At 40.2% G+C, this 17,257-nt stretch overlaps 1 protein-coding gene and 1 long non-coding RNA gene across 2 annotated transcripts; both read left to right on the top strand.

Annotated features, from left to right (window-relative positions):
• Positions 1–1,417: 1,417 nt before the first annotated feature.
• LOC114440221 (uncharacterized) lies at positions 1,418–15,633 on the top strand. Its single transcript, XR_003671106.1, has 3 exons — positions 1,418–1,429; positions 8,199–8,202; positions 14,904–15,633. It is a non-coding gene; the product is annotated as an uncharacterized LOC114440221 (long non-coding RNA).
• On the top strand, positions 8,792–14,910 carry cyth4a (cytohesin 4a). Its single transcript, XM_028412548.1, has 13 exons — positions 8,792–8,902; positions 9,362–9,447; positions 9,717–9,781; positions 10,428–10,494; positions 11,651–11,769; positions 11,971–12,051; positions 12,187–12,299; positions 12,487–12,635; positions 12,977–13,088; positions 13,189–13,265; positions 13,341–13,412; positions 13,626–13,774; positions 14,355–14,910. Exons 1-13 carry the CDS (start codon positions 8,863–8,865, stop codon positions 14,431–14,433), a joined length of 1,209 nt encoding a protein of 402 aa, XP_028268349.1. The 5' UTR covers positions 8,792–8,862; the 3' UTR covers positions 14,434–14,910.
• Positions 15,634–17,257: the final 1,624 nt, after the last annotated feature.

Genomic DNA, 17,257 nt, shown 5'->3' with positions numbered 1-17,257 from the left:
TATTCAGACATGAACCAGCTCCATTCTATGCCCGGAGGGGCACAGAGTGAAGTTAATGCCCCTTTCACATTGAGATCAGGCATCTGGTTATAACGCTCCTTACTGTAGAAGGCATGCCCATGTTTGTGGAGATCAAATCTCCAGGCTGGCATGGGGGTGGCTAGGGTTCCCCCAGGAGTACATGGAGATAAAGAGGATGACCTTTTAGCAAATAATAATGATAATAATAATAATAATAATGTTGACTTTCTAACAGGGTGGGTTTGTTCTGTTGTTTGCTCACTGTCAGTGGAAAAGGACCAACCACATGCAGCTGTTTCAAATTGCTCAATATAAAGTGGTCCCTGAGGAGATTAGTCACTTATCTTCCTTGTAGACAGGCTTTGTGATTTGGATTATAAATCATGGAAAAGCTTAAAGAAATCATTAGATGGTGGAACAGATGGTTCCACACTCAAGTTGTATAATGGAGAAAACAATCAGTCAAGCGACCTCATCCGTGTCAAAATAGTCGTCTCCTAATGAAAGCACAATGAGATCGTCCCTCTGTCCTCCTTCCTGTTCCTCAAAACAACAATCTGACATTTACACAGTGAGAAAGGCACAAGTCAGGGTTGGAACTTTGCGAACAAATCCACCTCTATGTCTGCCTCTATAGTGAATTAGGACTCGGATACCTTTAACACATTTTAGTTAAATCACTTCTTTGCGTCTGTGTGTGAGCCATATTACAAATCACCACTTCTTCAAATCAAAGCTGCATCTTGTGTGTTTGTGTATCCAGGTGTGGCGGCTGCTTATGCTTAGTGCTTATCGCCCGTTCCTCTAAATGAAAAAGTAAAGCCGTTTCCCATGCTCCTTTTATCCGCTTTGACGGGAACCAGCTGCTACTCCGATTAGATAAGTGTTCTCTTTTCAGGCTGTCACCTTCATAGCACAGCTTCTTACATAGTTTCATTTCATTCCTGACTTCATGTTAATTTTCCTTTGGACAGGCCCTTTGCTCTTCTGTCGGCTCAAAGGAGCTCCAAATGTCAAGAACACAAATGGAGTTCAACGTCGGAAAAAAAAGCAGGATCAAATGGAGATGGTGCTCGGCATCTGTTAATCAAATCTTGCCATATCTGTGCAAGCGTCTTTTGTACTTTCTGAATTAAAAGACAGAAGCAGATATGCAAACCTCCATGTCAATACATTTTTAATGTGATCAGAGATGTGCACAGGCAGAGAGCAGCATTAATACCAATAGAGTGGCTTTTTAAATGAACCTCACATTTTGTTTTCGTCCAATATTACAGGGCTGCAAACTCTCTCCAGACTCCTGTGTCTGTTTACAGCCGGGTCTGTGCATTAATTATGTTCAGTTGAGGTAAAAAAAGGGCACTTACTTTGATGCAGAGGTGATTATGTGTGTTATTCACACAGCACCGTGAGAAGATTGTGTAGTTTTCTTCTTGATGCAAGCATTCATTTGTACTGAGAAAAGTGTCAAAAGGACGAGTTCTTCCTTTTGTGCACCTGTTGTCAAGACACTGCTTACAATGCAACAGCGTACCTTCCCTGACCTACGTGACAGCAAACCACGCATGGCCACTTTGCTTTGTGTGCTTTATTCAAGTGATGCAACAGTTCAGCTTAGCCTCCAAGAAGAAAAAAAAATCTATCTGTAAAATTACGATTTCATTGAACTATTTTTCTTAACACAAAAACCTGCTGCATGGAGTAAAATACTTACTATTTAGGTAGCACATTATTGCCAAAATATGACATGGAATCAAATATAAATGTCCTCAAACATCAACCGAACATCTATCTGATTGTTCTTTCCGTTTTATTTTTTAGAATATCTTGGAAGTCTGCATTGTTTTCAGTCAATGGCTTTAAAGTGGCTCTGAAGAGCTTGCACCCTGCTTGAACAGGTCCTATATGTGTGTATCCGCACAACATTAAAGGACTGCATTGTCAGTCTAGCTCCACACACTCAAGGGTCCTCAAAGGAAAAACACACACACACAATGCATCTTCTAATAACAATGAATACATTCATCTAGTGATGTTTAACAGGCTTTGATGTGTTTGCTAATATGGTATGTGCATTAAGTCAACAAACTTGTTGAACTAGGAGACTGTTACGTAAAGACTCTGCAGAGTGTTCTCTTTATTAGTGAAACACAGCAGGTTGATTTGAACATTTGTATGGGAGCAAAGGCAGGTTTATATAAAAACATCTAAATGTGTGTTTAGATTGTAAATAAGGATGGCGAATGTGACTCCACCTCCTCCCATTGCATATAATTGAGGCCAAAATGTGTTGCTGACAGGTGCTCCCATGTTGGGGAATAAAAAGGTGACATCTTGGAACTAGAGTCTGTGGAGGTCAAAAGGTTAAGCCAAAATTCTTCCCAAGCATCTACCCACTTTTGCATCAAGCACACCCTTAGCTTAACTTTTGCCTGTCTTGCCTGCTCCATTGCTGATTGTCACATCACATCCTCCTTTTTTAGCCAATCGTCGTCCCATGTCGGCCACTCAAATCCCAGGATACAAGGTGCACAAAATCCCTGTAGTTTTAGTGTAGTTTTCTTCTTCCTGTCCTCCAGAATAATCTGTGATCAACAGTGGTGTGGGTGTAACCTCTTTACAGCTAATCAGTGATGAGCCCCTTCAAGTTTAGATTAGCCATCGTTCTTAATTATATTCAAGTTGTTTCAAGGTGAAGGACAGACATCTCAAAATGACGTCACTGTTCAAAGCAACAGCATCACCTGAACCTAACAACTCATTTGTTCTCCTGATGATCTTGGCATACTTTCTCATAAATTGAATCTATTGAGTTTATTGAGTTTACTCAAATAACATATACATGATTCAGCACAGTCATAATTGAGGAGCTGTTCGGGAGCATTCAGCAGTCTCACTCTAATAAGATGAATAGTGATTGTGAGCCCATAATAGTCAGCGAACACAAAAGTTTATTTCTGTCCATGAGCAGTGAAACCTTCAGCTTGTGAATCTCAGTAAAAAGGCAGTGAGTCATTGCTACACCAACCTTGAGAGCTGCACCACCACATTCCTTGAGTAGAAAAGAAAAGAAACTGTTCTGTTGATATGAAATCACTTATGGAATTACTGTAGCCCCATCTTCTGGGTTAAATATCAGAAGGTAAAGCAACAGAAATTTTTATCATGCAACTGTGGGAGAGTTAGGCTAGGTTTAGGCATGAAAACAGTGGTGTGTTGTGGTGAACGTGTGTTACAGCAAATATGGTTGTTTTAAACAGGGAAGGAGCAGCAAGCTGTGTTCCACCTCCTCCCTGCATGCCTAGATCTTCTGCCACAGCCACTGGAGGGCGCTCTCACTACAAGGTAAATATGTGGCAGCACAGTTCTTTTTTTACAGTTTTAAAACGTTTCAATCAACCAATATTAATTAAGATTGCTGCAAGCTTGAACACAGTTATATTATATTCATGCTTTCCAGATGATCTATACTTGAATGACTTTTCCTCTGTCACCATTGTTACATTAAAGTGTGTTTGATTAAAGTTCCTGAACAGCAGTGAATTGGTGCACATTTTGATTTTCCCTCAAGATGAGTTGTATGGATTAACCCTTAACACACTGCCTCCATCATGAGTAGTACTAAAAAGCTTTACTGCCTCATAGAGCTGCTTCAGCCCTTATAGCCTTGGTTGGTTCTATCCACGAGTAACTTCCTCCAGAAGCAATACTCACTGTAGCTATAGTGATGGAAGAAGTAAGCTGCTTCTTCTCTCACCAAGCTGTAACTCCAGCCATGCATGTGTAACTTCTGTCTCCTCTGAGAGATGAGCAGGTGCGCTTTCAGTGCTCACTTCTGTTTTCCCTCGTAGTTAAATAACTCTCACAAGGCCTTGATTGCCTGTTGTAAGTATAAGTCTTGCCATTCGAAGTACATTTCTGCTGAAGTCTAAAAATGTTTGCTTGTATGCAGACGTAGAAGTCTCTGAGCTGGATAGCATTAGAGTCTCAATGTGTTTGGTTTGCTAGCATTATCAGTCTGCTTGATGTTTTGATTGTTGAACTATTGTTGTTGATGTTTTTGCACAATAACAAAAATACAGATTGTTAGTGTAATATGTTAGTTAGTTTTAGCAGTTTACTGCCAAACTGTCTCTTTGGAAACTTGTGTGAATTGTCAGAAGCAGTGCCCCTTCTTTGTTCTCTGTCTGAAAATTAATTGCTTTACTATCCACTTGTTTTGGTAGCATATTTTCTGAAGTGCATCCTGTGCCAAAATTATGCAGCAACAAAAACAAGAACTTTGTAGGTAAAAAAATATCTCCATGAATATAAAACATCCAAAGACCTATAGAGACTATTTAGGGACTGTTTTTCCTTTCACAGGCCCTGCCGATGATATTTATCCCTCTGGAGCATGCATAAGTAGCTCCTTCAGGACTGCGCCAGGTTTTATGTTGGTATTCCCACCAGCAGGCACTGTAACTAGGCATCACTGCAACCAGTCACATGTGTTTACCCTGTATGACCTTGAGAAAGTGTGAAGCTATAAGCTTTAAGTCAGATTAAAGATCTTAAATTGTATCTGACAAGAGTATCCTAAGTTAAATCCAGGGTTGTCTGACAGTTGATCGCAGGCTTTGAAACACCATTGAAAATTCCATTAAAAGTTTATAAGTATGCAAAAAGGAACCAAAATTTACTTCAAAGGTTTAACATCTGGAAACACCGTACATTACCCGTTTATTATGCTTTATGCATGCTAATTTCTGCACTTGTATTGTTCCATTTAACAGCTGTGTTAAAACAGCACTGTGTGTGGACAGTCAATAGGTTCATGCTGACTTCAGCTTTAAGCATTCATTAAGTATGCATGACAAGACCAGTCAAAACATGGATCCTGTCACCTCTGCTATATCTGCACACTGCCTACATTCCTATGCTGTAAATAGATCTGCATTTCTTACATACTGGTCTCTAATATGACAAGGCAGCATTTGCATTATGGATTTCAAGTTGCCACGGCAACTGGATAAAGCACCAGGACCTTAAATGACAGGCTAAAGACAAGTGCTACAAAAAGAGAGTTTGCAAATGAAGAAGTGTGTTTTGTGTTTTTGCTTTTGTGTTGGGTTGAGAAATGGAAGGCAGGTCGCTGTTTGTCAAAGCCTAGACAAATCAAGGCACTTAGTGCATTTGTTTGTTCAAGCGGATACATTCTAAATGGGGCAAATTGGGATAGATGGCACCTCAATAATTACCAATATAAAGAACAATATAACCTCTTCCCTGGTTCACTGAGTGCACCTGCAGGTCCAGAACTAACGCTCATGCTTTGTGAGTTGGGACTGTCAGCACCTGCCGAAGCACAGGAAATTGCATGTGCTATTCTGATCCATTTAAGTGTCTGGAGCTTCTCTGTGTAAAGCTTACAATAGAAAAGTTACATCTGACGACATGTTACTGTGCTAGGGACATGTTAAAGGAGGCTGGATGTTTGTGGTCACTGTATATCTGTGTGGTGACATTGCATTCTGCTTGTGTGTCTCTGGTTGGCTAGTAATTTTTTAACATTTCAAACATTTAATGATTGTGGCAAGATATTCATTATGCATCTGATTAAGGTCATTCTGTATCTCATTGTGATAATTCTTTGTGTATTTGTGGTCCTCTTTTATCTCATGAACGTCATTCTGTCTTTTGAATCAGTTTTTAATCAATTACTGTCACATTATGGTCATTTTGTGTCTTTTTAAACCCTCACGCTTACATCCAGCGGCCCAGCTGAGTAACCCATTCCTGATTGATATTTTAACAAGGCTGCCTTATCACAAACTAAATATGGAACTGTGGGTACAGTGCATTCTTCATTATGAACAAAAGATGACAGACTGTAGAGAATAAAGAAGCCATTACAACAGGATCAGAGCAGCACAGGCTGAAAAGGCTGCAGCTGGCAGATTACCTCCTTTTATAACAAACACTCCTGGTGATTGGCAGCAGGGAGAACAGACCTAATTTGACAGGGGTCAACACAAAACAATCCATCAGAGAATGAATGACTTATTTGTGCTGCTCAGCCTATTCATGTCTGCGCTGAAGTCATTTTTTAGTTAAAGCACAAGCTAGTTGGAGACGAAACAATGCACGATGTGACTTTTTTCTTCACACTAACTTAGACGGTAAACGTTATAACCGTATATTGAAAAGCTCTCTTCTGTGAAGCAAATTTCCAAACATCATAACATGGTCAGCCTTACTTACTAAAACACCTGCAGTAGATGTAACAAGCTAAATGTATTACACATTCATGGGAGAATAGTCAATTTCTTTAACAGCTGAAGTGCTCTTTCAACAGCAATAACACACTCAATGAGTGCTTTATTAGGACCATCATAATTCTGATGAGTCAAGCCTTCCTCTGCTGCTGTCCTCACAAGCTATTCAAGGAGTCATATTGTAGCCACTTTAATGCACAAAATTGAGTCAGTGTCAGAAAACAATATACTGGTTTAAAATAGTTGTAGTAAATTAATCAATTAGGATGTAATAAAAATGGAAAGGAAGGAGAGGAGACGAATCTGGTGTCTGTGTGAGCCATGGATGGTTCTTCAGCCCAGCCAGGGTGGCACATTATTTAGGGTTTCTGCCAGAAAATAATTGCAGTCCAAAGAAAATTTTAAAAAATCATACAATACAAGATCCACATTCATGTGTAGCTTAGTACATCTGACTGCAGACTAAAATAACTGCATTAAATTTACCATTATTTCCGTGAACTTAAGCACCACATCATCCGTTGATTATTTTTCTGGCTCTACCCCCCCCCTTATTGACCCGTAGCAGTTAAAGGAAATGACTTGCTCCTTTTAAAATGATCAATTTATAACTACTTTAAAGACTTGTTCCAGTATTACATCACGGACAGGCTGGAAAGTCTGATGTTTTAAACACAGATTGTCTCATCAGATTAGATAACAAACACACAGAATGTGACTTTATGACTAGCCAGTGTGAAGCCCCACTAGAGGGGGCCCTCATATTAAGAAATGAAAGAAGCCCTCTTCTGTTCAAGTGTTTCCTTTCTGTAAATTAAGACATGGTAATCTGAACACCAACCAAGATTGACTGAGTCTGCACTTGAGATACATTAAAAGAACAAAATGTACATTTTAAACCTGGAGCACTTCATGAGGTACACACGTACCACTCTGGTAAATCCAATACAGCGGCACCACCTTACAGTCAGCTCTTAAAAAGCGTATACATGTTTGCATTTTTAGTAGTTTGTTGGCTAACTCGGCTTGTTCATAACTTCGACTGCCTTCTAGGCTCCTACCAATGAATCAAGAGAAATAACAAAAATGCATGGCTCATAATTGACTAATAATTAATCAGATAAAACTGTAATGTTGGGTGGGGAACACTAAAGCTGTAATCTGCTTTTAGTTTGTATAGCCTACAACTGTGGTAGACTGTTAACCTATCCTTGTGCTTGTTGAGGTGCCTGATGAAGTTGGACGTTGTAGAGCTGGCATCGTTTCTCCTGACACCACACACTCTGCAGGTTGCCGTTCGCTTGTTAGCCATCTGTTCGAAGGCGTCATATCCAAATGTTTTCACAAATGGCACAGCTACAGAAGAAGTTGCTGTCGCTACGGTTGTCAGGGTTTGTGCAGGTGAGCGGACACAGGTGCAGAATGCACCCAGGGAAACCCAGGGAACAGAACAACAACCTAACAAAGATAACAGGACACAGGATTAACAGAAAACCCAAAACAAGGAAACACAACCAGAACTAAACACCAGGTTGTGACAATGGTCTGTTGATTTGAAACCTGTAGCTGTGTGCATGCACTACGTTGCACGTAAAAACACATTTTAAAAACTAAAATGAAATGAAAGTCAAGTCTCAAGTTATTAAGGGCAAGTCTAAGTCACAAGTCTGTTTATGCGACTTAAGCACGACTCCAGTCGGAGTCTCTGCCTCGAGTCGCCATCTCTGTCACAAACACAGACAGCCAGGCAGTAGATTACTCTGGTTCATTAAATGCATTAGATTAAAGTTAAAAGAAGACTTGATTGAAGCAGCTTTATTACATAGCAACACCTGTAGGATCTGTATTTTCTACTTTAATAATGTGTAGGATGGGGAAGCAGTGGATGAGGTTACATAGCTACGACTGCTTGGATTTCAGTCATGTAAACACAGTCATACTTCACAAAAAAGGGAGCTTATATGGTAGAGATGGTAATCATCTTTTTCTGTATTTGTGAGGGATGAAGCCACATGATGTAACAGGCTGTCTTATTTTGGCTGGGAACAGGAGTGTGCATCAGGATCTCATGATTATGACTTATAATTGCTAATTCTGCACAATTCATCTTGGGAGGCTCACAGGAAATTTAGATAAAAACCATCCTGATTAGTGTTGCTGACTAACAGTTTACATCCTGTTTCTTGTAGTTTTCATTTACTCATACAAGATTTAAGATTTTCCAACTAAGAAAAAGAAACTTAAGCTCATGTTCACTGGTATGTAGGAGTACCATTAGTATGTCCTTCACATATAGAAGGTATAATAAGGCTATTGTGGTTCAGCTGCTTCTAGTAAAAAGTAAAAATCCTTTTATATATCATGTATTTATAATGGTAGATATAGTAGTATAATAGTAATGGCCGTGTTGTGCAGTTGTATCAATGAAATGTCTGCACGTCATCGGCAGTGTTGTAAGCGGCACTGTTGAGTGAAGTCGGAGTGTTTCCAGTGTCACAGCTGAGAATTGCAACGCCAGCCCTCTTCTCATTCTGACTCTGTTGGTTTCCTGTTCAGGCATCAGTCACTCTGCACCATCAACAACATGGCAATATGCCGAAAAGACAGCTTCCTCTGGGGAAAAGGTATGTTTGTTAATCCTTTACTTTTAATTGTTTACTTCTATGAATTGGGTGGTTTAGCTGCTCAGGGTTGACTGTATAATTTTGTATTTTTTACCTTTATATGCAAAATAACACATTATTAACAGTTTACTTAAAGTAATCTTCGAGGTCAAACCCTTTAATAGCTGAAGTTGATTTGGCCTTTATTGGCTCTAGTGTACTCAGGACCACTCAGTTTCTTAGAAGAGAGAAAGAGAAACAGTTATTTCTTCTATCTATTATTCATTGATCACTTATCTTCCCAGTGAAGTATGAATTTGAGATGCAAGAGAGGCAGCGTAGGTGTGAGGGAGGTTGTCAAAGTGGTGCTTCATGCCTGCTGAATGCTTTGCCATCCAGAACTGTAACCGTCCCACTGCTGATGCTTTCTGTCCCCCCCCCCCCCCCCCCCCCCCCCCCCCCCCACCCCCAACCCCGCAGCTCCACCAAAGCTGCCCCCCCAAGCAAAGAGGAAGCAGGGTGACACCGCTGAGATTCACAAGTTCGAACTGCTGGATGACATTCAGGTGCGGTGTGTTTTAATATATGCCTCTAAGGTCCTTCATTATAATGCCTCATTATTCTCCTGCATGCACCCAATCCTGGCAGCCTCAGCAGAGTATTTCACAGCACGCCAAAGGCATTTCATTCACAACTTTTAATTTAGACGTAAAAAAATTCAAGGTTATCAACAGATGTGGACAAATTGGCTTGATTGAGTCTGCAGGTGTCTAGGCTGTAAAACCTCGGTCCTTCCCTTAACATCGCCCCTGTCTTCCTCTACACTTTCTCACAGAAGCTGAGGCTGGAGATCAATCACATCATGCCAGACCTCCACAGTCCTAAACCAAAGGAGCAGAAGTGAGTATGAGCTCATTTTTACAGCAGCACTTGTGACTTATTACGGCCTCTTCCTTTTGTTTGAGTGACACTTTGATCCCATTTAGCCACCCACAGCACACGTTACTCAGTTTCACACAGTCATGCAATCACCTTTATTGACACTTTTGTTTGACATACAGTAGTCAGAAGTCAAAATAGCCTCTGTTAGTCGATACCTTTCCAGTTTGAAGTGTCTGTAAAACTGCTACTCAAACCTTTCAGCCTAATGTTATTTGCATAAAAACCTTTTCAACTTTTTTGTGTCAAAATATACCACCGTAGTTTAATTGAAGTACCTTGGTTTCAACAGTTTCAAAAGTTTATTCAGTTTATGTATATCATTAGATATTTCAGTTTTAAACTACATGGGCCTAAACACTGTGACAGTTTAAGAAGGTTTTTTATTATGTTTGAATGGCTGTCTAACTCTAACTATATTTGGGCTTCCTGTTGCCTTTGTCGCTACATACAGTCAGTGTTAACCTATGAGCATTATGATGCACTATTTGGCTTTAGCTGTAACTCATTTACTGGTATGACCAAGCCACAGTTTCTCAGTAATATAAACCCAACCACCCCAAAGTGACTAACAACCCTAAGTGTTGCTTGTCTTTTTGTTTTGCAGTAAACATGTTATGAGGAACAGAAAGTTTCTACGTGGGAAAAAGAAATTCAACATGGACCCCAAAACTGTGAGTTTAATGATCACAGATCAAGTAAAAAAAAATGGATTCCTTGGTCTGTTTGTACAAGCAGCTTATTACAACCAGAGTTTTGTTGTGAAAGGACCTCTAGTCAGGTATTTTGGTCACAAAACTACATGCATTTATGTTGTAGTAGTAGCTCTTCTGGTGGTGCTGGTGATAGAGAACCACAAAGTTGATGTTTGGAGGAGGTCTGGGATGCTTTCTTTCAACCAAGATTGTGTCATAAACATATTATGTTGTTGTAATCATGCCAATAAGGTGTTCTAACCCAGTTTACATTTAAACTTTTTCTGTGCCCCACGCTGACCAAATGTAACCCTAGCATTGTCACAACCCAAAAGATCTTTGGGCCATAAGAAGAGAAGGACAACAACAACAATAATGAAGTCATCTCATTCATTAGTTGATCATACATAGTCTGGAGTCACAGTAAATGTGCAGTCAGTGACATTCTCCTTCACTTACTTCAGCTCCACTGCATGTGAAGGTCACCAGCGAGATGACAGTCAAGATAACTTGACACACAGCGGATGTGGATTTGAGAGATGTATGCGCGATGCTCAGAAGTGCAAACAGTGCACCCGCACCGACGCAGAAGATGAGCAATAGCGAGAAATAAGCCACTTCCTTTTCCCTGAAGTAGGGCAGAGACGCCACTTCACCACAGCAACCTCTCTCTTTTCAATTCTTCCTCGCTGGGTCCCTGGGCCTGTGACCGCTCTGCGCTCAGACCTGAGGACGTGTATGAGTGGGAGGATGAATCTTTTTAAGTCTTGCAGGGGTTAAGTTGAAATGATTTGAAGAACTGCTTAGCGGGAGTACACTCTCATAATAAAGGGTCATATTTTGAAGATTTGGCTCTGAGCATCCTTTGAGATGAAGAGATACCAGCATGCAATATTCATTCATCCCTTATCGTCTAGTGCACGACAAGAGTGACTCAAACGGAGAAGAAGAAAAACTTTCACAGTGTGTGATATGACTGGTTAACAGCTGATAAAAAATTTAAACAAGTTGTGCCTGCTGTTTAGCATTAAAGCTTTCTGTTGCTCTTTAAGAAACACACACTTAAATTTAATTAAAAAAAACACTCTTATTTTCCAAATGATGTTTATAAATGTGTGACTCACCTTTGTTGCAGGGCATCCATTACCTGATTGAAAATAACCTACTTGAGTGGCGAGCCGAGTCTGTGGCAGAGTTTCTTTACAAAGAGGAGGGACTGAACAAGACTGCAATTGGCAATTTCTTGGGAGAAAGGTACCATATTCACACAGCTAATGGGGAGCTGGGATGGGATGGAGCAGAATCAAAGAGGAATACTTACATGAAGTGGCACAACAGTTAGATAAATAAGAATGTAAAGTCCATCCTTCCTCCTTAAATGTCTTTGTTCAACTCTTTTGTTTTTAGTTTGGGTAGATTTTGGGGATTTTTGTGATTTTTATTATCTGCTTTCAGGGAGGAAATGCATCTACAGACACTGAAAGCCTTTGTGGGTCTGCATGAATTCTCTGACCTGAATCTGGTGCAGGCGCTGAGGTTTGTGAAGCTCAACATTGAATTATTTCAGCGTTGTTACCTTTGGTCCCGTTTTACTCATTATGTGGAAATCCTTTTCTTACCAGCGTGTGCTCGACTTTTCAGTATGTATGCTTTCTGTACACCTCCTCATAGACAGTTTCTGTGGAGCTTTCGTCTCCCAGGAGAAGCTCAGAAGATTGACAGGATGATGGAGGCGTTTGCAACCCGTTACTGTGACTGTAACCCAGGGGTCTTCCAATCCACAGGTACGAGCAGAAGGAGGATGATTCATTCCCTCACAATGGCAAAAAAAATGCAGCTCTGTTCTAGTTACACTAGACACAATCTCTACTGTTAGATTTGTTTAAACCAATAAGCTTTGTTTTGGCTCAGGGAGGAAGGGGGGGGTCACCACACAGCTGAAGAACATTAAACTGTGGTTTTCTGAAACAGACACCTGCTACATCCTGTCATTTGCCATCATCATGCTCAACACAAGTCTCCACAACCCCAACGTGAAAGATAAACCCAGTCTGCAGCGCTTTGTTTCCATGAACAGAGGCATCAACAATGGCGAGGACCTGCCCACCGAGCTGCTCACGGTCAGCTGGATTAGGTTTTCATTTGATCGTGTCTCATTATCGTGCCGCTGTATGAATCCTTCTCTACATAGCTGCAAAGATCTTGAAAACATTAACATTTTATAAGCCTCCAAGAATCTGCATGTCAACAGTAGTTCAGAGGAATGTCATGTCATTTATCTCTATCTAAAGTCTTTCCTTATCACAGATTTTCTGGTTTTCATTTTTTCACTCTAACAGAGACAACTTTTGAGTACACATGCATTCATATTGAACATGTCTTATAAAACAATATAGAGAATAAAATAATAGTCTGGGTCACAGTTGAGGGTAAACTTAAAGTTTGCTCACATATCTTCCAGAAACTGTACGCCAGCATCCGTAGCGAACCGTTCAAAATCCCAGAGGATGATGGGAACGACCTCACGTTAACATTTTTTAATCCAGACCGGGAGGGGTGGCTGCTTAAAATGGGTGAGACATTGATTTTAACAGTACACCGTGCAAGCTGAGTTGACTGTAGGATGTCCGAGCGTCTCTCTGGCCCTGTTTTACTTATTGTTATTTGTTGAAGGTGGTCGGATTAAAACCTGGAAAAGAAGGTGGTTCATACTGACAGACAGCTGCCTGTACTACTTTGAATACACCACAGTAAGTATCAGTCCCACAACATATGATTAATAGTCAAACCTCCTCCTTTTGACTTCCATCCACCTCGTCCTCCAGGATAAGGATCCGATTGGGATCATTCCTCTGGAGAACCTGTGTGTCAGGAAGCTGGAAGACTCAAGCAAGCCGGTAGAGTATCATTTAGTTTCGGTCTCAGACTTTACACACACATACACAATGTGCTTTTCCAAACCATAATGAATCATACAGCAGCTGCTAAATGAATTTCTATCACAGGTGCTCAAAACAATGACTCACAAGGCTATCAGAAGACTATTAAAATAAACAGAAAGCATATGCACACGCGGTGCTACCCGTGTGTCTGCTTGTGTGTTTAAACAGCACTGTCTGGAGTTATATAACGCCAAAGGACAAAAGATCAAGGCCTGTAAGACGGAGAACAAAGGCAGAGTGGTGCAGGGTAAACACCAGTCTTATAAGCTCAACGCAGCCAGTGAGGAAGAACGGGACGACTGGATAGACGCCATCAGGTGAGAGAGATGTGCTGACACATGGTAGGCCGTGTGCCTGCCTGGGTCAAGGCTTAACCTGAAACACATGAACAGAAGAGTTCAAACAAACCATAAACTCATCTGACCCATTTGTCATCTCAAATCTTCAACTGCAGCTTGATCATACAGAGTCATGGACTCAACTGTTACTGGGTAGGCCAAGCTGGTTACCTGGCAACAGTTCAGAACTGAGAAATCATTGTAAGATATGAATAGTCAGTTTTTTTCTACATATTTATGAAGAGGGTTGTTAAAGTAACTTTAAGTGGAGCAGAACTAGGCCAGCTTCCTCTTTTCTCAGCCTTTGCTTACTTAGCTAAACTGAGATAAGGCTAACAGGAATTTGGTTAACGGGCCGCAAAAGTTCATCCTAATGAGGGCATGAAGGTTTGATCTGTTTATTATTTTTGGAAGATGCTAGAAAATATCTGCAGGTTTCAGTTCTGCAAATGGTTTTAAAAGTTGTATCACTATTTTAGCAGAAATAGGAGGAAATGAAACTAAAACACTTACTGCTGCTCTTGAAGGTCTCAAACTGAATCCTGATTTTGTTTCTCAGGGCGAGCATCACCAAGGACCCTTTTTATGATTTGGTATCTGTACGCAAGAGGAAGGTCATCAGCAACACTTCCTCATAGGACTGAAACTGCAGGCATCAGTGAAAAAGTGGATCTGCACTGGATGTTTGAAATTTTAATAGAGGAATCATCCTAAGACCAAACCCCGAATCTCACAGCGTTTCACAGAAATGTGCAAATTAGGAAGTGACACTTGGCAGAATGAAAGAAGTGAACTATTCGCAGTTTGAAGTCTAACGTTACTTCTGCATTAAGCGCTTCTCTAACTTCAGACGATGAGTTCCACTGACAAACTGCTGCAGGAGGATGGGAGGAGGACCCACAGTACTCAACAAAGACACACAAGAGATGCAAAGTTACCACAAAGACACACAAAACAATCACAAAGAGATGCAAACAGATGCTAAATGGCCACAAAAATATCCCAAAAGAGACGGCAAGCACAACACAAAACAACCGCAAATAGAAACAAAATGGCAACAAAGATGCAAATAATCTACACACATCATGGCCATAAAGAAACACAAAAGGGCTATAAAGGCAACAAAGAGCCAAAATGACCACAATGACAGCCTGGTCGAAACAGGGGCCACACAGCGATGGACAAATATTTCTCTTTACGTATTACAGTTTTTTATTGGTTTATTTGACTCATTGATTGTACTGACAAAAGTAGCTTTTGTGTTTATTGTCACACAGCCAAGGCTGTAACTTTCTTTAGAAAGCCGAAGACTTTTTACCCCTTTGTTACTTCTTTTAATGAAATAATGTCAGTTCTTTCTTTTATGACTGACGAGTGTGTGTAAATCGAACTTTAAAAGGCTGAAAAAGTCACAAACTTCTTGTCAAGGTCTAAAATTAACTTATTCACGCTGACATGTACAGAATATATTATTTACATCTTTAAATTTTTATTATTGTTTGTCTAATTTAATAACTTTATTTTAATGCTTAATGCAAACTACTTGTAAAATAAACAGATTTTGGATGAATATGAAGTTCTTTCACCAGCAGATGGCACTACATTATCACTGCACTCCCTCATTAGTCAAGGAGCACCTATTCAAGTATTGACTTTTGGTGCGATGTATTGAATAGTATATTTTTAATTACAAAGTAGATTGTTAGTAGTGGTTAGAGGCTATGGAATTCTTGGTATTGTAAATCCTTTTAATGAATATCTGATTAACTGTTTCCTGTGCACTTCTTGAACGTGATGCTGCGACAAGGAGATGTGGTTTCCTGTAAAACAGACACACACTGAAGAATGAAAAGAAAATTCAATTTCCTCAAAATGTGTTAAAAGTTTGCTACAAATTTAAAATTATATGTTGAGATGAGGAACTATGCTAAAAATGTGATAAACACTTTATACACTACTAGACTAGGTTGATGCTGTTTAGTTGGTTGTGTAATTTAAGCAGCATCACTGTTTTGTTTTTTTTTTGTCCACCGCAAAAGCACCCCTAAAGAAAAACCTTAAAGTTAAGGTTTCTTGACTACTGACGTGCTCCTTAATGCTGATCTGCCTGTTCGTCTGGCTCTTTCTGGAAATCAGCTTTTTAAAGTATCCTGAATAATGGTATGTAAACCCTGTGTTCTGGTTTCACTCACATGAATAAGCCCCTTATCCTGGTTGTAAGAAGTTTCTTGTACTCCAACATACCTGGATACTGGTACATCCTGGTTCTAAACACTTAGAAACCTCAATACATGGATATGATTAATCATGTTGCTCAAATAGCAAAATGTCTTGTACCTGGACTGTTTTAAAGCATTGCTATAGATATGACTATAATGCAGATTTGCCAGTTTGGCAGATCCTGTTTGAAGTCAGCCGGCAGATATGGTCAAAACAAGGATCAGCTGGTGATCAGGTGTGTGTGTGTGGCATAGATGTTGGTGATCAGCTTTACCTTAGTATTAGTATTGTAGGATTTGAGGACCTCTGTTAGGGCGCTTTGTAACAATTGTCATCTCTGTATCAGGATATTATAATACACAGGGGGCCCTGTCTATTATAGTGGTTGTTTTGTATTTGTATTTAGGTCCTCTTCATAATAATTTGTTGCACACCGACCTGTATAATTTCGTACATTGTGATGCTATCTTAACCCAAGTGAGTCAGCATGATCAGTAATCAGCCACAAGCTCTCGACAGTTGCAACATCATTATTGCAAAAACACACACTGTTGCTCTGCTGTGTGGTGGAGTGTGGACGGACAGATGAGGACTGTGTTTTTATGGGAGTTCAGTTGGTGTGGTTCTGCTTCTTCCTCCACCCACTGTTCTTCTACCAACCACTCCACTCTTTTGTGTATGCTACATTAGATCACACACGTCTGATTGTCGTTTTCGCATCTTTTTTATTCCATTTTTGCTACAGATTATTTGCTTCTCAAGTGGTTCTCAAGGATTCACATTTCAATTTCTGTCAGTTTCACGTGGATTAAAACGAAATCCCAAAAGTGCAAGCACACAGGACCTCGTACATTATTCACAGCCTGTACAGCGCATTTGGATACAACACTAACTCTGTTACCAAGAGTCCTTGGTAAGGCGACACTGAGGGACAACACTGACAACACAACTGATCACTTTTCCTGTCTCTATAGCAACCAGAATAACTACCAGGCGTGATGTAATCTAGCCGAGCCGCCTGCTTTAGCCCTCTGAGCATTCCAGCGTAAATAGAAACACTTAACCGTAGAATAATTTAATACAAAAACAAGATAGAAAAGCTAAAATAATGGCATGGCAACTTCCTCCATCACTTTGGCTACAGAGTTGATACTTTGTGGCTGCAGCTGCTGTTTAGTAGCATCACATGGTTGCAGTAAGGTGACACTGAGAATCTGTTGCTGCAGCGAGTCTAACCATGAG

The sequence above is a fragment of the Parambassis ranga genome, chromosome 8, assembly GCF_900634625.1.
Source record: "Parambassis ranga chromosome 8, fParRan2.1, whole genome shotgun sequence".
Classification (NCBI taxonomy): Eukaryota; Metazoa; Chordata; class Actinopteri; family Ambassidae; genus Parambassis; species Parambassis ranga.
Note: the sequence above shows the minus strand (reverse complement) of the source record. Positions and strands in the feature narration are given on the sequence as shown.

Bases quoted from the DNA above. Each gene is read 5' to 3' on its own strand.
- cyth4a (XM_028412548.1), top strand. From the start codon at position 8,863: ATGGCAATATGCCGAAAAGACAGCTTCCTCTGGGGAAAAG. The intron at 11,770-11,970 runs GTACCATATTCA...ATCTGCTTTCAG, and splicing joins GGCAATTTCTTGGGAGAAAG to GGAGGAAATGCATCTACAGA. The intron at 13,089-13,188 runs GTGAGACATTGA...TATTTGTTGAAG, and splicing joins GGGGTGGCTGCTTAAAATGG to GTGGTCGGATTAAAACCTGG.